General features: G+C 40.1%; 1 protein-coding gene across 2 annotated transcripts in view; it reads left to right on the top strand.

Moving 5' to 3' along the window:
- The window catches only part of CRHR2 (corticotropin releasing hormone receptor 2), a gene marked incomplete at both ends in the record, with an annotated part of 152,087 nt that overhangs the window by 39,339 nt on the left and 84,867 nt on the right, over positions 1 to 27,881 (top strand). The window contains 2 exons of one of the 2 annotated variants that reach the window (XM_080610097.1): positions 7,131 to 7,248; positions 7,389 to 7,508. In XM_080610097.1, coding sequence (XP_080466223.1) covers positions 7,131 to 7,248; positions 7,389 to 7,508 — 238 coding nt within the window. Of the gene's footprint in view, positions 1 to 7,130; positions 7,249 to 7,388; positions 7,509 to 27,881 lie in introns of those variants that run through there. The other variant, XM_080610096.1, reaches the window with a different exon arrangement.

Raw genomic sequence — 27,881 nt, 5'->3', positions numbered from 1 at the left:
AGCATCTGATTTTGGTCACTGTCAGAGATGGGATGCTGGACAACATGACCATGTTACTTCTATCTTGTTCTCTGCTTTCTGAGCTATATATCAAAGTCTGTTATCATGCAGAGTGTCTGTGTGTTTTCAGAGGAGATGGACTGGCTTCTAAAGATTTTATTGCCCTCTACATTTTCTTTCTGTGCTTCCTCCCACCCTAAGGCCACATGGGATGACTACTCAGATCTTCACAGTGTGTGCTGACAGTTGGTACAATGAAGCAGAGTGAGAGGCAGGGACAGCAAGAGCTTGACTGGTGTGTCCTGAAGTAAGATGCAATAAATCTTGTTGCCTGATGTGTTATAAGGAAGAAAGCAGTGCAATACCCTGATTCTATACATCTTATTTGTCAGTGGTCTCTTTGAAGAAAAGGAAAGTGGGACGAATGAGACACACCATCACAGTCATCATTTGTTAAGATGTGACCTAACCTCCATTATTTTTTTGTATTTGTTTATGCTGTAAACAGAGGACTGGGCCATTGCCAGGCATAAATAAATATATAAAATAGGTCCTTTGTGTTCTTGTATGTCTGTGAAGCACTGACCTTGAATATGACCATGTATAAAACCAGAGTTATTCTGGAATGAGTGTTTCTGTGCTCTGACATGGTAGATGGTGTTCTGCGCATTCATCCAAAACACCTCACTTTAAAAAAAGATAACATTGGCAGGTTTTGAGTGTGTCAAGGTTGGTTCTTTTGTGTGTTTTAATGTTTCCCTGCAATGTCTCATCATTTGTATCATGTGACATGATTCATTTGTACAGGTTTCATAGCTGTAGAGAATGACAAATGTATTAATGTGCTGAAAGAAATATATGAATGTGTAACTACAAGCCATTTATTATTTATGCTGTTGCATCTTTTTACACCCACAGTAAATATTTTTTAACATCAATGAAGCTGCAAAGATTCATCACCACAGACCTGCATTTTTTAATTTTATCTTTGCTCACTACAGTCATACTTCACTTCTAGTAATAAAGGATGTCTCCTCTTTCTAACAAATGAGTCGATCAAGTGAAACAAAGATCTGTTTTTATCTATGTCTGATATTCCTCTCCACATACAACGATTTGGATCTCTGCGTAAATCTCTAGCACATGCACTAGGGACCAGATTTTGGTTAGAAGTGCAGTACTCAGTTTGAGAAATGGTTTTCTTTAGTTTACTCAAGTATCAGAGTATAATTCATTGTGAGAAGCTGTGGTGTGTGTGGCAAAGAAGATAGCCATATAGACATTCTGATGGAAGTTAAGAGGTCTACTGTCAATCGTTACATTGTCATCCATCTCTTACTGCTTATCTTGTCTTGCTCCATATGGTATGAGGCTATCTTATTTCCACTCTGAAAAATTGTGTTTATATTCATTGCCAGCATATCTGGAATGAGAAGGAAAGAGAAATATTTTACCAGGTAATGGTCATGCTGTCAGTGTATTTGCAAGTGTAGTCAAATCAGTTTTGCAGTGTATGTTGAGAAGGAAGGCCTTCAGGTTTATGGTTCAGAAGCCACTCTGCTAAATTAGCGCCTTCCTGAAAGTATATGGTCTTGCGTTCTTTACCTAGCAGAATAGTCCCACTAACTTTAAAGTCAGATGCTGAAAGGTCATTACAATAATCAAGGATTACTGGGGTACATATTTTCAAACAGAAAAAGGCGATGAGAAAAAACTTATTGTGCCATTTGAAACTCTCCTGCCTCATACTTAAAGGTAAAATGCAGAGGTAGATGCTAAGTCCAAATGAGAACAGGTAGGCTGTATGGACAATTACTTGATGACTCTGTATTTCTGTCATCAAGTTTAAATGTGCCTCTCGATTGTCCTCTAGGGATTTAAAGACGTCATTTCTACAAATAAAGATGTTTCTTTCTCCTCCTCTTCCTTCTCCTTCATCTTTCTCTCTGCCATGTTTCCATCAAAACCAGGGCAGATAATCTTTTCTTTGAGATTAATCTGAGTCCTTCCCTCATAGAATCATAGAATCATAGAATAGTTAGGGTTGGAAAGGACCTTAAGATCATCTAGTTCCATCCTCCTTGCCATGGGCAGGGACACCTCACACTAAACCATGCCACCCAAGGCTCTGTCCAACCTGGCCTTGAACACTGCCAGGGATGGAGCATTCAGAACTTCCCTGGGCAACCCATTGCAGTGCCTCACCACCCTTACAGTAAAGAACTTCTTCATTATATCCAATTTAAACTTCCCCTGTTTCAGTTTTAACCCATTAGCCCGTGTTGTATCACTACAGTCTCTAATGAAGAGTCCCTCCCCAGCATCCTTATAGGCCTTCTCACTGAGAATGTGATAAACATCACAAAGTGTTCATGGCATTTCACATGAACCAGCATCAACTCCATCAGGATCGAACAGAAGTGAGGTTCAACCACATGGCATTGTGCTTAGCCTGCAGACCATAGCACCCTTTTGAATCAGTTATTTGGGGATGTAGCCATCTTGCATATCTCACACTCCAGACACAGGTCCATGGCTGTGTTAACAGATCAGTTTATAAAATCAGATGATGAGTATGGATGTGGACCTACTTGGATTAAATGGAAGAGATGTAAAGAGACCATGACTCCATGTGATACTTTCATATTGGTAAGGTAAATTCCTGAAAGCCAGCAAAACTGAGGTAAGAAAATTATTAGTGTAACCAGGATGTTTGTTGAATGATGTGCATTTCTTGTCCTCAACTTTGTGTTTCGTAACAGAAGAGATGGGTGACTATTGTGCCTGGAAAGTGTGAACTCTTTACATTAATGGATAGGGAACCTGGGTGATGAAACAGTCACTGCAGTGAGAAAAAAGGCGGAATGTGGTACAGTGGGCTTTTATTTCTCTGAGGAAGGGAAATAAGAAGAGAACTGGTGCTTGTTTTTTGGATTTTGGTTTTTTTTTCCTCTTTTTTCTGTCTTTTTTTTTTTCCCTCCCCCCAGTTCCCATCTTAGGTATTGAAATATATAGTGGTCCCTTGATTTTGTGGAGGTTGAGTGTCTGAGGAGGAGAGGTGCCTCTAGCAGACACAGCCAAGGAGCAATCAGCTAGTTCTAGTAGTACTGTCACCTCACACTAACACTGCCTGTGTCTGCATAGAGGCTGGGTTTTGGTGTTGCTGGTTAAACAGTACGTCATCCTTGTTAGTCACTGTTAGTGGGGCAAACTAAAATCTATCCTCTGGCTAGTTCTACCAGCTGGGTTGGGTTGGAGACAGATTGAGAAACCAGCTGTGTAACAGTGGTGCAAGGGCTGGCATACAAAGATTTCCATTACCAGGGAATATTGTATTCCATTTATGAGCAAAGCTCATTCCTTTACTGGAAGAGCTGTAGGTCGCTTTCCAATATCTCTTCTGTAAAAGAGGCTTGCTGAGCTGTGTGTGTGTTTACATATTTATTTATCTGTTTTGTTCACTTCCATAACCTTGCATATTCAGATGTTCTTATACAAATCAGTTGTGCATATGTCTTGCATACACACCCAGAGAAACCAGTGAGTACCACCACATAGGAATAAGCCCACTTTTAAGTTGACAAAGTTTTTCTGCCTGCCAAGTGCAATTACTAGTTTTCTTGGGTTGCTCAGTAATTTTTAAGGCAGATATTTTCTAGCTACTGCCTGGCAAGATCTAGTAGTTATTTGTATCAAATGCATTGTGAAAGGGTACTGCATCAGCAATCAATCAATCAGCAGTGTCACCAGCTACAGTATTTTTGTCAATCTTTCATTTATTGCATTTGCTTCTTTTATAAAGAGAAACATTTTCATATCAAATGAGTCAAATTGACACAGTCAGGATTTGATTAGATCCAGACAGAGGGAAACTTTCGCTAAGTAGTTAATTGTACCCAGGGAAAGTTGCAAAAGTAGCTTTTCAGCTAGAGGCTACAGTAGAACTGGGAAGGGACTGTTAAAGAATGGTTCTAATTTGTGGACTGAGGAACAATAAATTATTTTCTTCCTTCAGACTTACTCCTGGACAATTTGTTCGTCACCTCTGTATTTATTTTTGGGGTGGTTTTTTTTTTGGTTGTTAAATATATGTAATGCAGTAGTATTATCTGTGTGATATGTACTGCTTCTGAGTTTCTAAAATTGCCTGAACTAGAAAGATGGAGAGAATAATCACTTTAGATTGAAGATTTTTTTGCTTTTCTCACTTAAATGAAGAAATCATTCTCCTAATCCTGAAAAAAAAAAAAAAAATAGTTTAATTTGAGGCATTTGTGTTGGATGTTAACCACTATAAAGAACAGTTTTGAAGTGAAATCCAGCTTAGCGTTCAACTCTAATATTTGAACCATTTGAAAAATCTGCAAGAGTTTACACTGGAAAATACAAGGCAGTGTTTAAGAGCATGAAACATTTACCAAATTTAAAATTAGTGATTTTTATTTTTTGAAACTGTCTTTCTTTTTGTAATTTATTAAATGATGCATTCCTCCAAAGATTCAGAAAATTCTAGTGCCCAAAGCCTCCAGCCAAGTTTTTGATTCAGGTGCTGCACAAATAGTGTGTGAAAATGGACAAGGCAGACAGTAAGTGAGAAATGAAGACTTTTGGTCAGGTTATGTGATTTTTGCCCTGCAGAAGAAGAAAAAAGGTATCTTATCAGCATCCTGGACAAGTGCCCTGCTCACTGATTTTCCTCAATAGAAATGGCTGTTGGGGTCAGTGATGCCATTGGGCACTTGCAAATGCTGTCTTCTGAGGAGATCTCACAGCCATCACTGAGAGGCTCTGCTTGAGGAACAAAAATAAGTTTTCTGAACTGAACTACTCTGTCAGGAAGAAGCAAAGAAACTTAAAAGTGTAGAATTAAAGATACTTTGAGGGACGGATGTCTGTGAATTACTTAGAGATTTAGAGCACCCTTTGTCACCCTCACTTGAAAGCTCAAGAAATAGGGTTTTCTTTGCAAAGCCCTGTTTAAAGACAACCAGTATATTGGTGGTAGTTGTGTGTGAATGATGCTATATAAATATTCTCTATTTTTTTTTGAGATTAGAGATGCAGTGGACAAAGATACCTGATGGTAATGACAAGGGTCAATTTATTGAAGTGCAGATTTCTGAAGAGTTGAAATTTTGGGAATATTCACTTGGGGATGAGATTGTGGATCCAGTGAGAGAAATGGAGACATGTATTCACTTGCCTCAGAACATAATGCTGCCTAGAGATTTAGGACACTTGTTATTTTTTGTGGGGTTGTAAATATTTAAAACAAAAATACCACAGTGGCACTCCTCACCTCTCCCCCATTGTAATCTGCAAATGTTAAAAGTCTCCAGATTCCAAGATGGCAAAATAGCATCCTGGCCAGTTCTCTCATCAGTGCATGTTGTTAATTTATTTGCCTTTCTAACCTAGTGATTTTTTTTTTTCTTTTTCCTTTATTTGGATAACACAATTCTTCCGGTCCTTAAGAATAAAGAATGAAAGCCTTCAGTCTAATATATGAGTAAAGAGAAAGTCTAGGCCATTGCAGGTGGGAAGATGGATTTTATAGGAAGCCCTATACCATTGCTTTGAACTCAGTGTAAGACTTATGTCCTATCTAAAGCCATGAACACAGACTGTAAAACAGGAGTTCATTTCTGGAACCTTTTCTTTCTTTTTCTTCTTTCTTCTTTCTTCAGAGCTTCTTTATTGTCCTTACTTTCTGTTTCTACATTGATCTCTGCTGCAACATATATACTTGTCTTCTTTTCTCCCTTACAAGACAGTTTTTTATTTACTTCCTAAGAGCCTTCTGAACCTGTGATCCTAGATAATCCTCCTTGGCAAGTTTTTGACACTTTCTTGTAAAACTTTCCTCATATTCTAATATAACAACTTCAGAAAGGCTGGTTAGGTCTAAGCTGTTCTCCAGCATGTCCCAGAGTGCAGAACTTCACCCAGTTCCCATTGTACTGAGTTTTGATTTCCCAGTAGATGACCAACCATATGGAGAACTCCCTCCAAACTTCTCATCTTTCCCCGTCACCAAACCCTTTTCTCCTGTTCCATAACAACTTCAGTTTGTCAAGCCTTTGCTATTCTGTCTCTCCCCACACTGTGGTTTCCTTGCTTAGAAGTTCTTCCTCATCCTTGGTGTGCTCCATTCTTTCTGAAATGCTTGCTCCCTCCTACCACTGGAAAATGGAAAGTGGCCGTGCTTTTCTTCCTTGTCCCCTCAGTGGCCCATCCTTCACTCCAAAGGTCTCCTCTGCTCTCTCTGCCTTCCCCTACTCTACTGTGCATCCCATCCCACCATCATGAGTGGCTGAAAGATGTGATAATTGCCTCTGTGCCTTGCTTCTCCCAGGCTGGGCTCCCAACCCTTCTCTCACCCTCCCCACTCTGTTGGTCGTTACTCCAGATTCCTTTGTTCTGATGCCTCCCTCATCCCAGCTTTTATTATTTCTCTTTTTTCTCAAACCCTGCTCAGGATCCAGTACTGCAGCTACTGGACTGGGTCCCTTCTTCCTCCTCCCTATCCAAGCATCTCTGCTCATCCTCAGTTCCACACAGTAAAAGCAGGAATTGCTTTGCTTCACAAAAAGCCAGAGGAGTTATGTTCATCTGATGGCTTTTCCTTTCCTCCCTGGCTCTAGTTTGCAGCGAGTATTTTTGCAAAAGTGCTCATCCCCGAAGCTAACAATAAAACTGTCTCTGCATGTGTGTGTGCGTGCGTGTGTGTGTGAGAGAGAAGAGAGAGCGAGAAGAGGGAGGGAGAGAAAGCAATACAACAGTCTGGCAATGTGAGGCGGCATTGGAGAGCTGCTAGACCAGCGAAGCTGGCTAAGAGACGCAAGCCCCTTACTCTGGGCTCAGTGTGATCCCATTGGTTCCTGAGCTGCTGGTTTAAAGCAAAGAAGAGCTCGCAGGATTGAACTGCACAGCCAGACGCAGACTCTCAGCCAAGTTGTCAGCACGCTGAGAAGAAGAGAGGCTCGTACACACGAGATTGCAGGGTGTCCGCAGCTTGATATTCATTTGTTTCCAGAAAGAAGGAAAGGAGAGGGGACAAAAAAAAATAACAACCCCAAACAGAAAAGGGTCAAGGAGCCTGATCCAGTCCAGCAGTCCCAGGGTGAATAATGGATGTGACCATATCTCAGTTCATCTTAGAAGAATTTGATGTCAACTGCAGCCTCCTGGATCGTTTACAAGAGACTTTTTTAGAGAGTTCCTCTATCCCTTTCTTGGGCTTTGATGGTAGGAAACATTACCTAAGGGAGGGCTCTGGAAAGCTTTTTAAGTGCAAAGGCTCGGTTTGCTTTGTGATGCAAGTGTGTCGTTTTGTGCTCGCTAAACTGCTTCTTTTCCCCTTTCTGTCTCGTTTTTTAATGCGAAAGGTCTGTACTGCAATGCCACCACTGATCAGATCGGGACATGCTGGCCCAAAACCTCTGCAGGGGAACTAGTAGAGAGACCCTGCCCTGAGTTCTTCAATGGGATCAAATACAACACCACAAGTAAGTACAAACTCCTTTCCTTCTCCCACAGATCTGGTATTGAGAAGGCGCCTGGGGAGATCCAAAATATATTTTCCATTAAAAAAAAAAAAAAAAAATAGAGTGTTTTCCTGGGAATCAACATTTCTTCTACATTCCAGTCTGTATATTCAAAATTCCTGCCTGCAATGATTCAGATTTCTCAAAAGCACAGACTTTTGTACGCTGATTCCTTTTTACTTAAGTGTATTTAGGTTCATCTGGGCAAAAATGCCCTTTGCAATCTAAGGAGGGTATACTGTGCTTTGTGTGTTTGCTCGCATGTAGATATGCATAGCTGAATGTATTTGTAACAGTGTTTCAGACATTTGGATAATTAAAGGTCCTTCGGCTTGTGAAGTACTTACTCTAAACACCTAAAAGCTGTGTTTTGGAAGGACTCTCCCTTTGAGAGGCTGGCTGTGTGAACAGGGGGACAAACTGGGCTGTAAGTTGTATCTAACAAGTAGAAGACTGAGATCTGGAATATGTTAAGTAACTTCATCAGCGTTGGCTTATGAGTTGGAGTGGCTGCGTCGTTACTGCAAGGGAAACAGTATAGGATGTTATGAAGCAAATAATATTCAAAACAAAGGGAGCATGGGGGCTCCTTAGAATTCTCTTGCTTTAGATATGCTTTAGTCTTAGAGGTAAACAATCATGATGACTCACTAAAAATTTATTATTCAGGCTGTTGGACCCAGGCACTCATTTCCTTTTCCTTATCTGTCAATGCTGGTTGCACTTTTTGTTAAGAGGTTTTAAGATATTAGTCCCAAATATGTGTACCCACTTGTTGTCACTCAGTACTCAGTGTGCTTTTGACTGTGGAGACATTTCATTCCATGTTTCACTCAGAACTGTTGCTCAGGTGTTAGTAGTCTAATTTTCAGGTAGTGTTAATTTTGTGGGGTTAGCATTCTCAGGAAGTCCCATAAAAGAATGACCCTGTCATCTTAGATCTTGGTTTTTAACTAACTGAAAGTGGATTTATTGTTTCTCCAGCTTTAAGTGTTAAAGGTAAGAAAACCCGATGAAAGTTCAGAGTATTTGCTATACAAAACAAAACCCTCTTCCAGATTTGTTCTTAAGGACCAGCTTCTGTCATCCCTATCTTTGAGCAGTGTTAAGTACGTTACTTCAGAGAACTGCAAGATCGTCCTCAAACCCTATATTCTCTGATCTAAGATCTTTGCGATAAAATAGATGGGAACATGCAAAGGGCTGGGTTATGCTGTCTTTGATTACAGCAGGTAGTCCACTACCTTTATGATCTCAATTGAGCTCAGGAGAAAATTTCTGAGAATTAAGGATAGATCAGACAAGAGCAAGTGTAGCAGAATGGACCCTAAAAAGTACCTCAAAAAACTATGGTGGTTTTTTTTCCTGCTTCCTTTCTTTAGTGGGGGACGTCAGTATTTGCATTGCCCTATTTTCGTTTCTCCAGAAGGAAAGAGGGAAGAAAAAAAGAAAAGGCACTATTGATGATTTCTTATTTAGATCATAATCACAGTGGAGAGAATTTAAATGTTTTTCCCATGCATGGAAGGAAAAAAATCTCGAATACCCTGTTTTATTTTTATGAACTTTGTTAATGCTTTTACTAGTTCATCAGTGACATCATTTAAAGTTCTTCCCTGCTCCTCTCCTTCTCAGTGGTGGCTAATGCTTGCATAGTGCTAATAAATTTTCTTAAATCCATTGCTTTTAAAAGAATAGCATGTTAACTAAAGACTGATGAAAATATATTTTCGCTATGCTCATGCATTATTTTATCATAGGCTGGAGAAATGGACATTTTTCTCCTTTCAACATAAAATGTGAGTAGTCACATTGAGAAAATGTGTGTTTGCAAGACTGATTTGTAGTGCATACTAGTGCTCAGATGTAGTAGTGTATGTAGATTGCAATAAAGAAATTAAGTACATTGAAGCCGCTGTATATATGGCTTTCAGTTAATCTTATACTCTTCCATCTATGTAACTGCTCCAAGTTGTGGTGCAGAAAAGGAAGGGAAGGACCATACCAAGATTTGAGTCAACTTGTAAAATCAGTAGCTTATGGGAGTTAGCAGTTGGTGATTAAAGCTTGGGAAAGCAGTAGGACAGCAAGTTAAGATTCAGATACAGAGGTGTGAGCTCTTTTTTGATTTGGAAGACACAGCAATTAGTACATTCAGATCACATCCATAGTTTGGGATGGCCGAATACTGACATGATCTTACTCCTTGTACGCGCATGATTTCATCATGCTAGTTTGTGGGCTGACTAGAGTGCCATTTGTAATGAGACTTCATATGTTTGAAACCTAGACTGTGTACCTCACGGAGATATTAAAATAAGCACAGCCAACTGATAAAAAAAATGGAAAATGGATCTTGCAAATTTCAGAGGTGAATAATACAGCTGCAAAATGAAAGTTTGATAAGTAAGTGGCTTGGATCAATATGAGATTTCTGCCTAGGACATGTTGTGTTGTTTTGTCCTGGTTTGTTCTGCATTTTGATAAGGCAAAGGGAGAAATGATGGTGTGTAATATTTTTGAGAGTGAATTCAGACAAATTTAGAAAAAGCAGCATGTGATGCCTTTTTTCTACTGAGAGCTTATCCAGTTCTAGGTGGATATAATAACTCAGCTATTTATTATACTGTCATGCATCCCGTGTTTGCAAGCTGACACCTTTTAGGAACTGTAGCGTATCTTTAGTTTGGCTTTGTATGGCGGTGGGTACGTTTGTCATTCTAATGTGGGGCAATTTCTGTGATTATTTTTGTTTATTTTTAGAAACGAAGCTCGCAAAAATTCCAGGTTCCTACCAGTTTCCTAAAAGTAGCTCATCAGCTTGAGGGAACGAACCCAGTAGCATTTCCTGTAAGCAAAAGCTTTTGCATTGTAGACACTAGAAAATCCAGATATCCAGATTGGGAAGTGCCCGAACTATATGAAAAATTTACACCAGCCTCAGTCAGATACAAGGTGTTGATCCACGGCAAACCACGCTGCCCAATTTCTGGTACTCACAGGGCTATTTCTGCACCTTATTGTGCTCTCTGTGCACACAGTATGTGTAATTCAAGACAAAATGCGACAAATAGGTTGCTTCACATATCAGCTCATCAAAGGCTTTGGGTGTACCTACCCTGGCTACATGCTTTTGCATGCATGTAAGCTCTGTCTAACTCAGAACCCCTGAGTGCTCGGATGGGGAATGCTATCAAACCCCTCAGTATGCCAGTAAAATTTAATGAAAGAGTATTTGAGTAAAAAAAATTAAGAATAAGAACTGGTGCATAAAAAAATCCTCTCTTGTTTGGTACTATAGAATAAACTGTTTGCATAAAGTATTTCCAGTATAACTGCAAAAAATTCCCATGGTGATTTTTCGCCTGTGTCTGTGTTTCTGTGTGTCTCTTGGGAACTGCTGAATGATTCAGGTAAGTTTCAGCTGGATTCGTAAAACAAAATCTATCAGTCTCCGAGTATTTTTCATCTCTGACGCTTTGTTATTTTGGTGGGGTTTTTTTCTCCCTCTCAGGGATATAAAGTTATGCTGACAAATCAAGATCTCATGATCCTGCGGTATGATTTGTGAATATAGGCAAAATGTTCTTTGACCAAGGATCTGAAAATGATGCCATACACTTGCAACTTTGCAATTTTGCAGCAAAGCTAATGTATTATTCTCAAAAGAGAAAAAAAGAAGGCGGGGGGGAGGGAAATGTATGTGTTGGTGCAGTGTGTGGCTGTGCACTTGCCTTTGCTCAGGTTCTATATTTAGCTAAAGATGACAATATTATTGCTGCCCTCTAGATGTGTTTATGCTTTGACAGTGTGAAGCTTTTATTCTTATTTTAGGAAACAGATTAATTCACTTATTAGAATATCCTGAAGCTTGATTAATTCGGCAAATGTGCAGTAATGAGACTTTCTGCTGCTTGCAAAGAAGTGGTCATACAGGTTAAGACACACAAATGTAGGTAATTCTAAGTAGGTATCAATAGCTAATTTAAGTACCTAAGCTTTAATACAAGTTAGTGAAGCTCTAATTGACACAGGGGACGAAGCCTTAGGGAGTTACTCAGCTTAGTCTAAATGTACAGATCCGTTCAGTAGTCCATGCAGAAGTGCTAGTGCCATTTGATGTGTCCAGGGGTATTTTGCCTGGTATCTCATTCCTGTCCCAGAGGGCCAAGGCCTTGTGAAGGTTTGTGCTTTATCTTCCAAGCCACAAAGGCGTTTCAGATACACTAAGACAAATGATATGATGCCTGTATTTAGGCAGCTGAATTCATCCCTGGATGTCTGTTGAGCTGAATTGAATGCACACCTGGGGATTGAGGTAAGAGTGCTTTTGTGATCAACAGGAAGAAAAGGTCTCTATAGCTCTAACTCCCTCTCTGCAAATCCTGTCACCTCTTCTTAGTACAGGAAAGCTCTTTGGTTGAGATAGCCACTTCAGACGAGTGTTTTGGTTATTGCTAAAAGCATCCTCATCTTCTCCAGGGACTATGCTGCCAAAACCAGGCACATAAGCACTGCTAACCTTGCACCGATGGGGATTTGGCCCCTCCTTCCCTGCTTCTTGTTCTGAGGGGGTGTACGCTATCTTTTCCTTGGTGGCCCTCTAACCAACTGCCTTTTTGAGAATGATTTGGAGAGGGTTGGTGACTTAGCAACTGGGCTGTTGTTCACACAGATGAACATCGGAGAAAGAGCCATTGGCACGAGTATCACAGTTGTACCTGTTGACTTAGTTTACTCCACACCGAAAGAAAAATTCCTGCAGTTATTTGATGTCTTGTCTTGAACAGAGGCAAATAATATTTTGTGTGCTTGGGGGAAGGGTGAAGAAGTAAATTAATAGCTTTTCTGTTTTGCCCCCCCCCCCCCCCTTTTTGAAAGGGGTTAAAGAGATTATTTAATTTTTAAAAGAGCAAAAGAGCTATTTTTCATAGGTTAAACAGCCATTTTTTATCAAGATCTAAACTCTGCTGCTTTTCTTTCTGATTAATTATTGTTCAAAGTTCTCTGGAGTGGTTGCTTCAGCTTGCATATAAAACATGAGCCTTGCTTGGAAATCATTGCTCACTGAGTCTTATTCAAACTATATGGGTAAGACGTGTCCTGATAATTACAAAAATGTGCACTTTTATAAGCAGCTAGCCTAGAGGCTCAATTAACATTTTCACTTGTGTTTTATCTTGTGTATTTTAGTGTCTTGAGCACTTCTGTTGATCACATTCACATTACTTTTTCCTCAGAGGTTATCCTGGTTTGATTTCTAAAGGGTGCCTTTTTGAAACTAAGTCCCTTTGTAAAAGAAAGAGACCCTTTATGCTCTGGTGGCCTTTCATCTTTATTGGAGAGAGAAAAATGAAATTGCCCACCAACACAGCCTTGTAAGCATGAGTGAAGGTGCAGCTGGATGCCTTGAGGAGATGCAGCTAAGGTGTGGGCTGGGGAAAGGACAAGATAAGAAGAAACATCTTAGCCTGAGACGCAGCAAATGCTAAGCAGTTCTGGTTCATTGCAATTTGAATGGAAGGGCTCTTTATATATTTAAAACACATTTCTGAAAGAAGAGTTTCAAAGATCAAATGCACAACTTCCTCTTTTTGCTACGCAATGCATGGGTGTTTTCAGACTTAGAAAAGTACTATGAAGCTTTAGAACTACTACCACCTCATATCTTTTCAGTAACCTTGGTAGATGTCCAGAAGGCTTTTATTCCACTTGACTGTTTAATGATAGAAGGAGATTTGGGATAAGTAGAAATGTTTTGTAGCCAATTTTATTTATGGACTCATTAGAAAAAGATTTTTTCTATTAAAAAAAAAAAAAAGCCACAAAAACCAAACAACGAGAAACAGAAACAAGTAAACAAACACAAATAAAAAAACCCAAACAGTGTCTACAGTCTTGAAGAAGCCATGTTTTAGCCATCCTGGGGTGACCAACACATCGTTTTCAGCTAAGGAGTCAGAAATACATGACAGATGAGAAACCAAACAAACACAGCAGAGGAAAAAGGCGGCCAGAAATGGAATTCTGGGAGAGGAAATAAAATATGATTTTTAAGCTCGTAAATCTTTTCTCACAGGAGACCAAATCTGCAGTTGATTAGGCCAGCTTGACTCCAGTAGTATCCAGATTAAGATTTCAACCATCTTTGTTCATTTTCTCTTGCCAGTTTAGACTGAATTCTTCCACAAATACAGCACTGGGAGGCTCTTGATTTCAGTGTATGCACAGATGGTAGAGACTTTATTTTCTTTTTTTCCTCAATTTTTTCTTATATTCTTCTTTCCATTGTGAAGCATAATTTGCAGTAAGAGATTGCTCTAATTTTGCAGTGTGGAAGAAGAGTGTTGAAAACAATCTTTAAAATGAGGAATGGAGAGAATTCATTTTTCTTGCTGCTGCTGCTGTCATGCTGTGAAATGTGTGATTTCTTCATTGAGCACAGAATACAAGTTAATTCCATGTAGTAAAATAAGAAGATTATTAATATTACTTCAGTCACATTCAGGGACCTTTTCTCCAGGCAATTAAACATTGATTAGTATTTTTATTCTTCACTACTAAGTTACGAGGTGGGTTTACTATAATCCTATTGTAGCTGATTGGGCTTCTCTTAAGTTTAGGCTTGACTTTTGAGGCAGACTTCCAGAGCCAGGAATTGCTGCCGACATTCTGCACCAAGCCTATCTGATCCTCTGCTGAAGTTAATCAGACCTCACAACAGTACCAGGAGGCTCAGTCCCAGGCTTTACCCAGGATGGTGACCTTGAACTTGTGGCAGAGGAATCATCACCCAGAATTGCTGGTGAAAGTGGCTTGTCAAAGCAAGAGAACAATGATGGGTCTTGGAGAGGGCTCGTAAGCTGTGGCCTTCAGGAGGGTCAGCAAACATAGTGTTACCCACATTATTTTGGAGGCTTCTATGACTCTCTCTCTGAGGAAGCTGCCCCATCCACTTCTCTGTAACATGCATGAGATAGTGAGCTGTCGTTTAAGCTGACAGCAAGTACCAGCTGGCAAACAGATGGACTGAGGTTCAGTTTCTTTCCACAAGTTAGGAATTAGACACTAGCAAAATCGTGTGCTTCTGAGGCCAGGGGAGGAGTGGAAGAAGGAATAGCTCAGGAACATACAGGGAAGGGAAAGAATTAAACACATCACGAAGGGAGACCAAGCAGGAAATCCTCATCTCACAGTGCCAAAATGAGAGGAAAAATCTCACCCAGCTTCATCTAGTGTGGCTACTTTCTTGCTGAAATGGGTTTTCCTGTTTTATTCTTCCTTAAAAACCATTTTTGGGCCAGCCAAGCTGCAGGAGGATGAGGCCTGAAACCCTTCTGGAGAAGGTGGAATCAGATAGTTCTTTCCAGTAGCTGAACACCTAACGCCTGTCTGCGACTCACTAGGTTTCAGCCTCAGTGTTTAATGTCACAAAACCTTAGGGAGAGTGTCACTGAAGGAATGGTCACCCGTAATTCCTCCTCTTAGCCACAGGGTGTCACTTAAAGTGCAGGCAAAGTGTCCACAGGCCTATGCACTGAGTCACTTGGGGGTGGAAAAGATGGATGGGGTAAAAGGAAACTAGTGTGAATAGTGGTCCTGCACTTTGTCCTTCTCTAATTACAAACAGTGCTGTCCCTGCAGCTTCCCCATCCTGCTGGGTGGTAGAAGAGACTCACCGAAGTGAGGTGGGGACAAGGACACAGGAGGTGGAGGATGTTCTGGCAGGAACCCTGCTGTCCCTGCCCTTGTGGAGTGCTTGCTTGGAAGCAGATCACTGGCTGAGGGTAGGTGGCTACTGGTGGTTTCACCAGGGCTGCTCTGAAAGTCTAAAGGTAGTGAAGTGCTAAGCTTTGTTATGTGAGAAGATGTGGAGCTATGCAGAACATAAAGTAGCCATTAAAATGTGAAGCTACTCAGTCAGAGCAGCTTAAGCAGTCAGCAAGAACTTGCATTTAGATGATACAGGGATTCCTCCTTGCTGTATACACTACGTTTATTGCTCTACTGCTTCCTATTGCACCAACCTGATCTCTCCTGCCCAAGTGCAGGAACTGTTAGAATGTCCCTGTGGACCTTTAGGTACTAGGCGCTTCCACTTATCAAGAGTAACAAATAGGTACATTAACAGTGTGACAACACATTCCTCAGCTTTGACCGCTGAACTTGCCTTTTGCTCTTGGGAAGGGTGTTCTGCAGATAGATCAGTAAGTTCATTGACCAGGTTTAGATTCTTTGTATTTTACTCTATGTTCTTCAGTGGCACGAAATTATCTTTGCTATTCATGTAGTGGTGAATCTTTGCAATTTCTGTGGCTTGGAAGAACGGCACTTTAATCTGTGTCCTGGTCCGAGTAAAGTTCTCAGACTGAAAGTCGTGCAAGACTTTGCTTGTGCTCTGCTGTTCTGTGAAAGGGAAACTTACTCAGTTTTGCACCCCAGCATTGCTTGACTTGACATCCAGGTTAGAATAACGATTCTTACTAGCTTGAGAAGGCAGTGAGAAATATGGTTTCCCATGGAACTTGGAGGGGAATGGATTTTTAGTAAATAATTTCCTTTTTCAGTGCAGTTTCAGTCCCCTCAGGTGTTATTCATGGAGTTTGTAATTGATAGCTCTTGGGAAAAAAATCACAAAATCAGTAAAACTCAGATTGCTTTATGCTGACTTCTTTCTCTGTTGTGCTGGGATTAACAGAGGGGCAGATCCTGCTCCGTATGAGACTTGTGCAGAGAGAAACAATACATTGAAGCAAATTATAGGAATAGAAACTCAAGTGAGTTTTTTGTAAAAAACCCAGATCTCATGAAGAGTTTTGCCTGGGAAAATGGAAGAAGAAAGAGCCTTTCCCAATGTGGTTGCATTGTCCTAAACCCCAGGTGGTCAGACAGTACTGACCATAGAGCGACACGAGAATTAATGCAGTTCGTTATCCTCCTGAGTCAGCCATGGGAGCAAATAGAGATTTGGAAACCAGAAAATGTGTTATGCAAACTAGACAAAGAAGTAAAGAAATTACTTTGCTAGTGCATCATCACCATTTTAACTAAACTTAGATGTGAACTCCTAGTGATTCTGTTTCTCACTGCTAATAATTTTAGTTTAACTTAATTGTTGCTGAATTATGCCCATAATGCCTGAAACATCAGAATTCGTGTATTTCAAAGTGCATGATGAGCAGGCATTACTTCTTGCAGAATCCCCAGGCTTGCCACAGTGATTGCTGCTTTTCAACTAAAGTTTGGAAGGAGAAGGCACTTTCCAGGATCCTAGTTTCTGTGCTGATCTTAATCATAGAATCATAGAATAGTTAGGGTTGGAAAACTGATCAGCTTTGATGCTTTTGATGAGCTGAATGCTTTGAGCTCGCTTGGAAATCAGTGGGAACATCAGTTGTTTAGTTGCTGGAAATGGATTTGTAGATATCATGAACTATGGACACCCTATTCCTGTTCAAGAAAATAAAGTAAAAGGCAGAGGATGATGGGGATGATGAGAAGCTGGTGCATTTCAGAGACACCTCCCACTGTTAAGTCTTCCACAGAGAAAGCACCTAGCAGATTACTACATGGTAGGAGCTGCTTCTGTCCCAGAAGCTGAAAAGGGGGGAGACCCCTTGGATTGAGAAGCCCTTTTCTTCAAGGGCTTATGTTCCTGTTCTGAGAGCTCCTTTCCTCAAGATGTCAATTGTGACATCTTGGGTAGGAAGTTGCAGGGATTTGCAGAGTCAAGGCATCTGTCCTCTGAGTGCCATAGGATTATGTGCGAGCCATGTAGCACTGCCACCAGCGCACAAAACCTCCGCAGAGGTCTCTTCATTCTTCCTTGCTAACCCTTTCTACTGAAGAAAGCCAGGATCCCATAGATCAACTTTTAAGTTTATTTTGGTTACCTGATCTGACCTTCTGAATTTCCCACTTCACATAAACCTCATGTATAAACTCACCCACTTGCCCCATTGATTTGCCAATATTTAACAAATGTCTCCTTCTCTTTAGGTCTCTAAAAATTAACATTTCCACCTGTCAGCTGGCAGCACTGTGCTAAAGCTGACTGATTTAGGAAGCCTTTGCAGCACTAACATAAGGTTTTCAGATTATTTTGTTTGAGAAGTGAGGGAACAAAGTTCTGCTTGGATCTGCTTTCTGCTTCAAAGCCTAAGTCTTAATAAAAAAAGGACAGGGATGAATCCAAATGCAGCTATGGTGGTGCATTGCGTTATCCAGTCACAGGGAGAAAGGTTGCAGTACTACAAATACTGAGTTTGAGTTTTGCTGCTGTTCTTATTCTTTCTTGAGGGAGAGCTAAAAGGTCACCACAAAGGTATTGTAGTTAAGTCATCCTTACCCACCTGTAAACCCATTCTGAGCTTGGCTTTGTCTTTTTCGTCCTAATTTGTTCTTAACCCCTGCATCCCTCCTATATTCACTGTACCCTTTCTTCTCTCACTATATTCACTGTATGCTCCTGTAAAATAAATTCTGGCAACAAATAATAATAGAAGTTTTATTCTCACATAAGTATTTTGCTTGATTCCTTCAGTGAATGCTGCAGGGAATATAAGGAGAGGCAAATATGTGAGAAGAGCACAGGCATCACAGTAGCATGTTTCAGTTTATAATGTCGTGGGCATATGTAAAATGCTCTCCTGTAACTAGAAATACGATAAATAATAGTTGGATTTTTCAGCAAATGAGTGTAAAGTATTTCCGAGAGAGTCATATTTTATGGATTCTGTTAGATCTCAGCTGCAGATCCGTGACTGAGTTACTGTGATTATATCAGCACATGGACAAGCAGAGGTGGAACACCTACCTGACCACACTCATTCCAATTACAGGGTCTCAAGAAAATTTGTGTTGTTATTTTCTCATCACTTCTTTGACTGGTTAGATAACTGCATACCTCCTGTCTGCCTTCAATGCACCATCTCTTCTAACCTCTCTATCAAAACTGCAGTCCTGTTTCCTCATGACCCACAGTAGCCTGACTAGGCACAGAAAGTACCTAGAATGGGCAGAAACATGAATGAGCTACCAGTGCTCTGGGAGTGTAAAGAAATTGGCTCTCTGCTCAGCTTCTGGTAAACTTGAGCTAAAATTCAGCCTCTGAAATCTCAGGGAAACAAATTGATTTCACTGTGGTATGTTGGTTATGTGTTCAAGTTCAGTACCTTCTGGAAATGAAGCATTTTTAGTGGTTTTGAACATTATGCTCAAGTCCTGGCTTTGCTAGGTGAGAATAAACATGGGTGGCAACATCACATACTTCAAGTTGCACTGGATTAACTCTACCGCTCCTTCTAACCAGTATTTCTAGAGTTTTGTGGTGTTCCTAGAGATTTCAAGTGGGTCCTTCAGTGATCTCTGTCATAAATTTTTTGTTCTACATGGGCACCTGTGACATGGCACTTAGTGGTGGTGTGTGTTTTCATTTCTAGGACACTTGAGCTATAATCAGAATATGAAGAATTTGTATTACATGGTATGCAACAGAGTGATAGTAATCTCAGTCTCTTGTTTTGATTCCAAATACCTATTGATGCACAACGTGTAATTTTTCATCACCATTTTACGCATTCATCCTTTGCTTGCTTTTAGGGGAATGAAGTGAAACTCACAGGGCACTGATCTTTGTTTAGTTTCCATGTTACCTTAATGAAAATCAGCTGGAAAAGGCAGGGCTAATTGCTTTGATTTAATCCTGAAATGTCAATGACTCATTGATGGCTTATTCAGAAGAGCTATCTGCTCAAAGTAGAAGGAAGGGTAAAAATAGCTTCCTTGTTATGAAGTTAAGCAGTTTAAGTGCTGAAAGTTTCAAATGTCTAGTCCCTGGGTGTTGCATACTGCTTGCTGGAAGCTTGAACTCTGACTTTGGCATACACATCCTCTTCTACCTCAAGATAAGAGGGGTAAATCTTCTGTTTAACTCTCAGAAGAAAGAGAGCACCAGTGACTTGGTTCAGATGTCCCTCTGAGAAGCCTGGAGTTTGCATTCAGGAAGTGAGCTAAATGTCTGCTGCAGGAGTCCTACCACCCCTGAAAGATGACACTTCGAGAGCATCTGGGCAATATGTAGAACAATTCTGAGTCGGAATATTTTTATCTCCCTGGGACTGACTGGCTTCCACTGCTAATTTAGTTCTCTTCTGGAGTTACAAAAGGTTGCAGGAAGAGTGGAAGTATGAGTTAAAAATGACTGAGGAAGAGTAGAGCAACACCCAGGCAGACTAGGAATGGAAAAAGAGGTTACTGGTTGAAGTGAAAGTGAGCAGAGAGACAAGAGACTTTGTGCCTGCAGAAGAACATGAGTTAAGAGTCACTGTGGGAATGGGTGAAGGTGGAGTTTCTGCAGAAGGCTTTAGTGACAGCTTAAGTGATTTACAATGCAGAAATGCTATTGTGCAGGAGTAACAGCTGGCAGTGTAGCATGGCGGGTCGTGCAGAGAAGCTCCTAGACAATTAAGGACAAAGTGTTGTGAAGTTGGGTGGAAAGATGTCATAACAGAATGCAGGTGAGGAATGGCTCAGGCATTAGTGCTGTCAAAGAATGCAGTGCATGAACCCTGATAGAAGGATGGGGCAAACATTAGGAGGCATGCGGAAAGCATTTGTGGGGAAGAATTTGAGTGTCATGTGAGCTGACTGTCAGCTCTGAGACAACAAGCAAAAATCTGAGATGCCATCCCAAAGAACAGCAGGTGAGAGGAGGAAATTGTTGGTTAAATACCAGATATAAAGAATAAGTGTGATATGAGCTGTCCAGCATCCAAGGCAGGCAGCATAGAATAACAGGCACAGTTACCAACAGCAGTGCCACCAGAGTCTTTCAGCAGATTAAAACTCAACAGAAGAGAATGTCAGTGCTTACATATCTGGCTTGTAAATGAAAAGGTGATGTGCAGCTTGATTATTAGCATGTTTGGCCTAAGTACTTTCTCTCTTTCCATGCTCCTGTGGGAGGAGATGTCCATAGGCTAGTTACCTTCATGTTCTTTTCTTGCTGTTTCTCCTTTGGCTTTCTTGTCACCTGAGTTGGTGGGCAGGCATGGACAGGAACATCACCTCACATTAAAGCCACTTCAGTTCTCACTATGTTGCCTTGAAAGAGCAGCTTCCAATGTGAATGAAAAGACTTGCCTGACCACAGCTTGCATTGATCCATCTGGGGCATCACTAATGTGTGGAGTTGTTCTGGTAACCTGCTGCAGTCTAGAGTCAGTGTTTGTGGTTTTGCTAGTTTGAAAAGGATAGGACTAAGGTAGTTTCATGCCGAATCCAGCTTGTAACTATCCTAACAGACAGTAAATGAGACCTATTTCATGCTCTGCAACTGACCTCAGGCAAGCCACTTCAGTCTGGTATCCTTCGATCTTGCCCTTTGTAAAGTAACTCAAATAAATCAGGAACTCTGAAGCTTTCCAACTCTATAAAAACTGCTCTCCTTTTTTAGTCCAGAGTGTGAGAAGTTCTCTGGTAATACACCACCTCTATTCCTCAGTGTCATTAGCTTTTTTGGGCCTGAGCAGGGACAGTTTTGAGGACAGAATCTGTATTTTGAAGTACTTTAAGAATTCTCATACAAAGACTTTCAGATGTACAAAGTGCTTAGCAGGCAGTCAGATTTCAGTGTCTTAATACTGTTGTCTCCAGGACTCTTTTTCAGCAACAAAAATCTTCTATTTTCAATGCAAACCCATGAGCTGAATGGAAGTAATTCGTTTGTATGGTCTGGAAAAATTGATGTTATTGTAATTAACACCTTCAGAGTTATGAAAATATCCATTAGCTTGGATATTTAATCTGTGTAAGTGACGCTACGTTTACCAATGTATTTCTGTGTTTAACTGGATGTTTTCACAGCTCATCTGTATCTTTTTATTCTCATGTCTTATCGTCTAGGTGCAGATCTGCTGGTCTGTGGTACCTGCAATTTTTCTGTGTGCCAAAGGAAATGCTTAGTTATCAAAGTCATGTTTATTCAGCTATTCGGTGCTCCTATCTGCAATGCAGAGTTGTTTCCTAGGCTACATTTGCTAGTATAATACATATTCTGTTGTCAGCTATCCCACCCAGTTGATTTTGCATCATTCCTTGATCCAATGAAGACAAGTTATTGAACTGTCCTGCTTTATCAGTGGAGATTGTCTCCATTTTCCATCAGCTGAGTTTAGTTATTCACACTTTTTTTTCTGAAAATATACTTCAAAAACATCATGCAAAATTGAAACACAAAATAAGAATAGGAATTCAAACTTTCAGATATTTATGTGAGAAAGATGGTATGTTAGAAGGAAACAGGTTCTGCATTGCCTTTTCATGCTAAAACTGAAGTAACGGTGTATTGATTTTTGGAAGGCTTATTGCCCATTTGATCAGCTGCATGAATACAGTTGCAATTTGTCTGTGAACAGTGCAGGTGTGTGACAGTGTCATTGGCATCTGAGTAGCTCACAAGTGTAAGAAATGGAGTGGCAGTGAAACAAGTTGTTTAACCCTAGGTTAAAGAAAGAGCAGAATCAGGGCTTACACTTCAGTAAGTAGTGAAAGGTGAAACAAAGTTATTGTCAGGATTGGGTGGTGGTGAGAGAGTAAAGAAAACTAGGAATGAAGGATTAGTTTTTACTGTGCATTTTAGGGCTTTGTTGCATCAGTAGATCTGACATAGCTAAGGATAATGTCTCTAGCTGTCCCTCCATGCCACAGCTCACAGATATGAATCTATCTATATGTCTGCTTCTGGTTTGCTGCAGTTTTCAGCAGGTATTTGCTATAAATCAGTATCTTCTGAGTGCCTCTAGTTAATGATCATCTCAGCTTTCTGTGCTCTGGGATAGGATGGACAACTAGAGCCAGTCAGTCCTACAGTTGGAATTCTTGTTTGAGAATGAATGCCATTAATTTTCCTCTCCTGTTCAACAATCACAGCTATTTCCATTGCCAGCAGTAACTGAGATGAGCTAATTACACAGATTAGGCAATTTTCCTGTGCATAATATATATAATTTTGTAATGAAGCAGTAGTGCTATGTAATAACAGCCCACATAAACCTGCCTTTGACTACAAGGGTCTGGCAGGAAGCTTTGCAAGGCAAACTTTGCATAGAAGAGTTAAGTAAAAGTCAGATCACTGATAGGGGAAAAGATCTCGAGACATTTTTCTGTTCATTTGTAAGTGCTAATATATCCACAAAAAGGTTTTTAATAAGTAGGTTTCAGCTCCAGTATTAGTGATATCTTGAATATTTAATCTCATGAATATTTAATCTCATGCAAATGTAAACGATGCTTTGCAGTTTTAGAAGAACTGATTTCATTTTTTTGCAAGATCAGGCAAGAGATTTTTGTTTGTTTGCTGTGATATTGTGGTTTGTTGTTGTGGTGATGTTTATTGAAGTGTTTTCTTGCTTGCTTCTTTCTATATGGACCAGATAATTGATAGAGTTGCCTTCATTTTACTTCCATTGTTGTGATGGCTATGGACCAGACCGGGTTTTGATGGGCTCTGAACAAACTCTGGAAAGTCTGTGCTGCCCAAGGCAAATACTAGGAGGCTCTAAAAGGCCAGAAATTGTGAGAGGGAAGAGAGGAGGTGTACCTGTTTACACGGCAAGGTTTTGATAGGAGGGGGGCTGTCAGAGTGGCTTCTGTGCAAAGAGGCTGGAGGCTGCCCCCATGTTGGACAGAGCTAGTTTCAGTTCCTCTTTAATTAAACTGGCATTATCTTGACCTACAAGTTTTACATGTTATTTTATCCCCCCGTCCTGATGAGGAGAGGCAGAGAATCAGAGGAGGTCTGGTGGGCACCTGACAGCCAGTCAAGGTCAACACACCACAGGAGGATATGGAACAAATACAGCAAAATTCATTCTGACAGATTATTAATCTTGTCAAATAAGCTTGTCATATGGTTATGGCAACTGAACGCTACAGAGCACAGGGTGATGTCCTAGGGAAAGGCTTCCAGAAAGATAAACTGGAGCATTTTTATGGAATTTACAGATTGAAATTTCTATACAGTGTACCCCAGGTGACTTAATTTTTAGCAGTGTGTCCTACCTTGAATCTGGAAGGAGATCAGTTATTTCTCTGAAGAACCATGCAAAGGGATAGGTCTGCTCTGCAGTCAGTGGTGCAATTTAAGTTCTGACTGTTACGGATGCACCTTGTATAGCTTGACTTAGTACTATTATCAGCAAAGCTGTAACAGCACAACCAGCAATTTCTGATGCTCTGGCCCAGCTAGGACTAAAAGGCAGAGATGTCAATGCTTGGGTATGCTACTGCAGTCTCATGGGCCAGTTCAGCTTGGTTATGTTCTCATTACTTCTCTGTAAATACTCCCTACGGTCCTGATTCTCATATAGCTGTTTCAGCAGTAAATTCTGGCTGTATTTTAGGCCAGGTGTAAGTGTTTTACATTCAACACATGGTATATGTGTGTTATATAAATATATATATAAATATATATATTTATTATATTTATTATATTATATATTAATATATATAATTAATTATATATAATATATTATATATAATTAATATATATAATATATTATATATTATATTTATTATATTATATTTATTTATATATATGTTTTATATATATAAATATATATATAAATATGCATATATAAATACACTGACTGGATTTCATTTTCAGAAAACAATCGGGATTCAGTGTTCTGACTCAAAGACGTTTTTATCTCTTAATAGCTTAGTGAAGTCATATGGAGAAATTCTCTCTGCCTGCAGCACATATCCTTTCCCAAAATAGAGACAACAGACTAAATTGACTTATTTTTACCTGAAATTCTAGGTTGGTTGTCTTAACTTCAAAGAATCTCAAAATAGATCTTCTTTTGTTGAAACAAGCTCATTGATCTGTAGTAATTATCTTAATTCCCCACACATATTTTTAAGCTTTCCTGGGTTTCTGATGTCATGTCCTGTCTAACATGTTCGTTAGAATTTCACAGGGCTGTGAAAAGTAAATGTATTTTTCTACCTTCTCTAACGTAGCTCAAAGATAAGGTGCTCAGTTTTCAATCTGGTGCCATGAGCTGATTGTAAAGGAACTCTACCATGACACCTCCAAGCTTTCCTTCACTAATTGCTCTCCAGTCAACACATCTCGCGGAACTTCGTTTTCCACTGTTTCAGCAGCTTTTGTGAACCCATTTCTTTCACAGTTACCGCATGGGAAGTTGTCTTTTGCACTGCAGTTTCACAGGATATTGGAAAGGGCAAAAGGTGAAGCTCTTGGTCTTCAGCATTTTTATTTCTTTAACTTGGGCTCTAGTAAAGGCACTCTGAATGTCACTATGGGAATTAGCACTGACATATCATTCCATGAACTGCTTGCTTCTGTTGAGCCAGATTTTTCATCTGGTTACAGAATGAAATGTTTAGAAAGCTTCAACAGTTAAGGATGTGTTAGTGCTACTACATGGCTCACAAAATCCTTCTACAAAAGTATTATATGTGTTCATTATTATTAGCTATAGAATATATAGAATTATGTTTATATATTATATGTAATATATATCTCATATATTATTATTACTGGTGGTATCACTTATCAGTGCTCAATTTCTGAGATCAGTTATTTTAACAGACCATGAACAACATTTTTTTCAGGATGGAAAAATGTTTAAGTGGAAAGTGAGTGGTAAAAGAGAGTAGAAAGCTTTAAAGGAGGATTTGTAAACTAGCTTTGGTCACACACCATCAATTATCAGTCACTGCAATCTGAAGCATCCTGTGAATAGTTTTCATAAATGATTTTCAATACTAAGTTAACAGAAGCCCTTGAAATAAGTGGTATATGCATACTGCACTGTAAATCTGTCTAAACAGAGATAATGAGCTATATTCTTCTCTTAGAACTAAATCCTGAGTAATTCTCTGAAGCTAAATTATATTCTGGATGTATGTCCTGGGTTCAGCAGTAGCAGTCATTTTTCCTCCTTCTTAGTAGCTGTTGCAGCACTGTGTTTTTGACTTTCAGCCTGGGAACAGAGCTGATAACACCGATGTTTAGACTGACCAAGGACTTTGTGAGTCTCATGCTCTGCCAGGAAGGAGGAGAAGCCGGGAGGAAGCAGGGACGGGACACCTGACCCAAACTAGCCAAAGAGGTATTCCATACCACAGCACGTCATGCCTAGGATGTAGAACTGAGAGTTCCCAGAAGGGCTGGATCACGGCGGGGTGGGGGTGAGGTACCGGTCGGTGAGCGGTTGTATTCTCTTGCCTTGTTATTTCCTTTATCATTATTATTATTGGTGGTAGCAGTAGTGATTTGTGTTATACCTTAGTTATTAAACTGTTCTTATCTCAACCCATGGGAGTTGCATTCTTTCGATTCTCCTCCCCGTCCCTCCAGGAGCGGAGGGAAGAAAGGTGGGGGGGAAGTAGACTGTGTGGTTCTGATTTACGGCCTGGGCTTAAACCACGACAATGTACAATCATGTAACAGCTAATTATAGTCATTAACGGAATTTCAGAGATGATGACCAGAAGAAACTGTTTCTTGATATATATTGCATCTCCTTCATGCTTTAAAAATAATGAGAACAAATAATAGTTAACACTCTACTCTTATTAGAAAACCTGCTAAACTGCTTCTGTTGATTGAGCCAAAGATCACAATTCCTTGTGCACAGGAAAGGAAAAGACATTTTATCTTAAGCACTCATGTGTAATTGCAAAAAAGAATCTTCTATCTATATAAAGATTTTGATTCTATCTTAAGAGGAGAAGAGTTAAAGGGTAGTGCATTGAATAATCTTATTTTACATGACATAATTAAGATTAGATAGATAAGAATAAAAAAACCCCAACCCAATTCTTGGTAATGATTTTCTTTAAAAAAAGTCTTTAATGATAACTACTCCAGGATGTTGTAACCGCCTAAGTGACAGGGAAGTTGTCTTTTACTCAGTAATGTTTCGTTCGGGAAGCCTCATGCAGCAACTCTCGCTTTGTAAGTTACAGCAGGTGAAACTAAGGTTCAGCTTCAAACTCTCAAATCTGCATTTTTGTGATGGATGGGTTGAGCCTGGCTTTTATATGAGTGTCAGGAGCAGTTACATAAAAGCCATCCTTCCCTTGGTGTGCTTGTTGTGATCATTGGTTCTTTGGGACGGCAAGTTTGTCCTATGCTGTGTGGATTTGATGGAGGCTAATGGCAAGTCTGTCCCAAACAACTGTTATTTCCTGTGATCTGTGACTGGGTTTTTTGTTATGCTATTTGCAGTCTTCTCACTGTCTGGTTTGGATCCTGCACCCTAATTTCTTCTTCTTAGAGTGTTCCTTCATAATCTTTGCTCATAGAAACTTAGGAAAGGTGCTGTTTTCTATTTCGTGAGTACATCTTACAGCACAGTGAGGGCCTGGGTCTTTGGCTGAGGCTTCTGCTACTATAACTGAAGTTCATGCTGTACAAAACCCCCAGATGCCACTTCAATAGAAAGAATCTAATTTGGAAGACTCAAAATTGTTCTTTTGTGGGTATTAATTTTTCACTACTCCTGCTAAAACCACAGAGGGATCAAAGTCCAGATTCAGGAATTATTAATTCATCTCCTGTAGCTATGGCTTGCTGCATGGTCTGTATGCACCCAAGGTGACCCTGCCACATCACACCCTTCTTGAAATAATGTACAATTCCATTTATATTTAGTTACTGTAGAATTCATCTAGGTTCAATGCTAGAAAACCATAGCATTGTACTTGCTGAACCTCAAGACCCAAAATAAATTCTTGTTTGGACTGTATGCATAAGGTGGGGTTTATCTCAGTGAATTTTAGCCATTTCTGGATGATGACTAATCTAAGCCTGTCTTCTCAATTCCATTTCTAGTCAACGGAGGAAGAGATGCATAGACCAAATCACCCTCTGGGCATGCCCATCTTTAGTAATAACTCAAGAAGGTGCCATATCTGAGAATTGGGGTTTTTCAGCCTGGAGAAGAGAAGACTGGGCAGAGCTTAGATCAGCTTCCAGTGCCTCATGGGGTCAACAAGAAAGCTGGAGATGGATGTAGGGATAGGACAAGGGGTAAAGGCTTTAAACTGACAGAGGGGAGAATTAGATTAGATCAGAAGAAGTTCTTCCCTGTGAAGGTGGTGAGGCGCTGGCACAGGTTGCCAGGGAAGCCGTGGCTGCCCCATCCCTGACAGTGTTCAAGGCCAGGTTGGACAGGGCTTTGAGCAACCTGGTATGGTGGAAGGTGTCCCTGCCCGTGGCAGGTGGGGCTGGAACTGGGTGATCTTTAAGGTCCTTTCCAACACAAACCATTCTAGGTTTCTATGATTAAAAGTAAT

This window comes from Psittacula echo (genome assembly GCF_963264785.1).
Source record: "Psittacula echo genome assembly, chromosome: 2".
Lineage (NCBI taxonomy): Eukaryota > Metazoa > Chordata > Aves > Psittaciformes > Psittacidae > Psittacula > Psittacula echo.
Note: the sequence above shows the minus strand (reverse complement) of the source record. Positions and strands in the feature narration are given on the sequence as shown.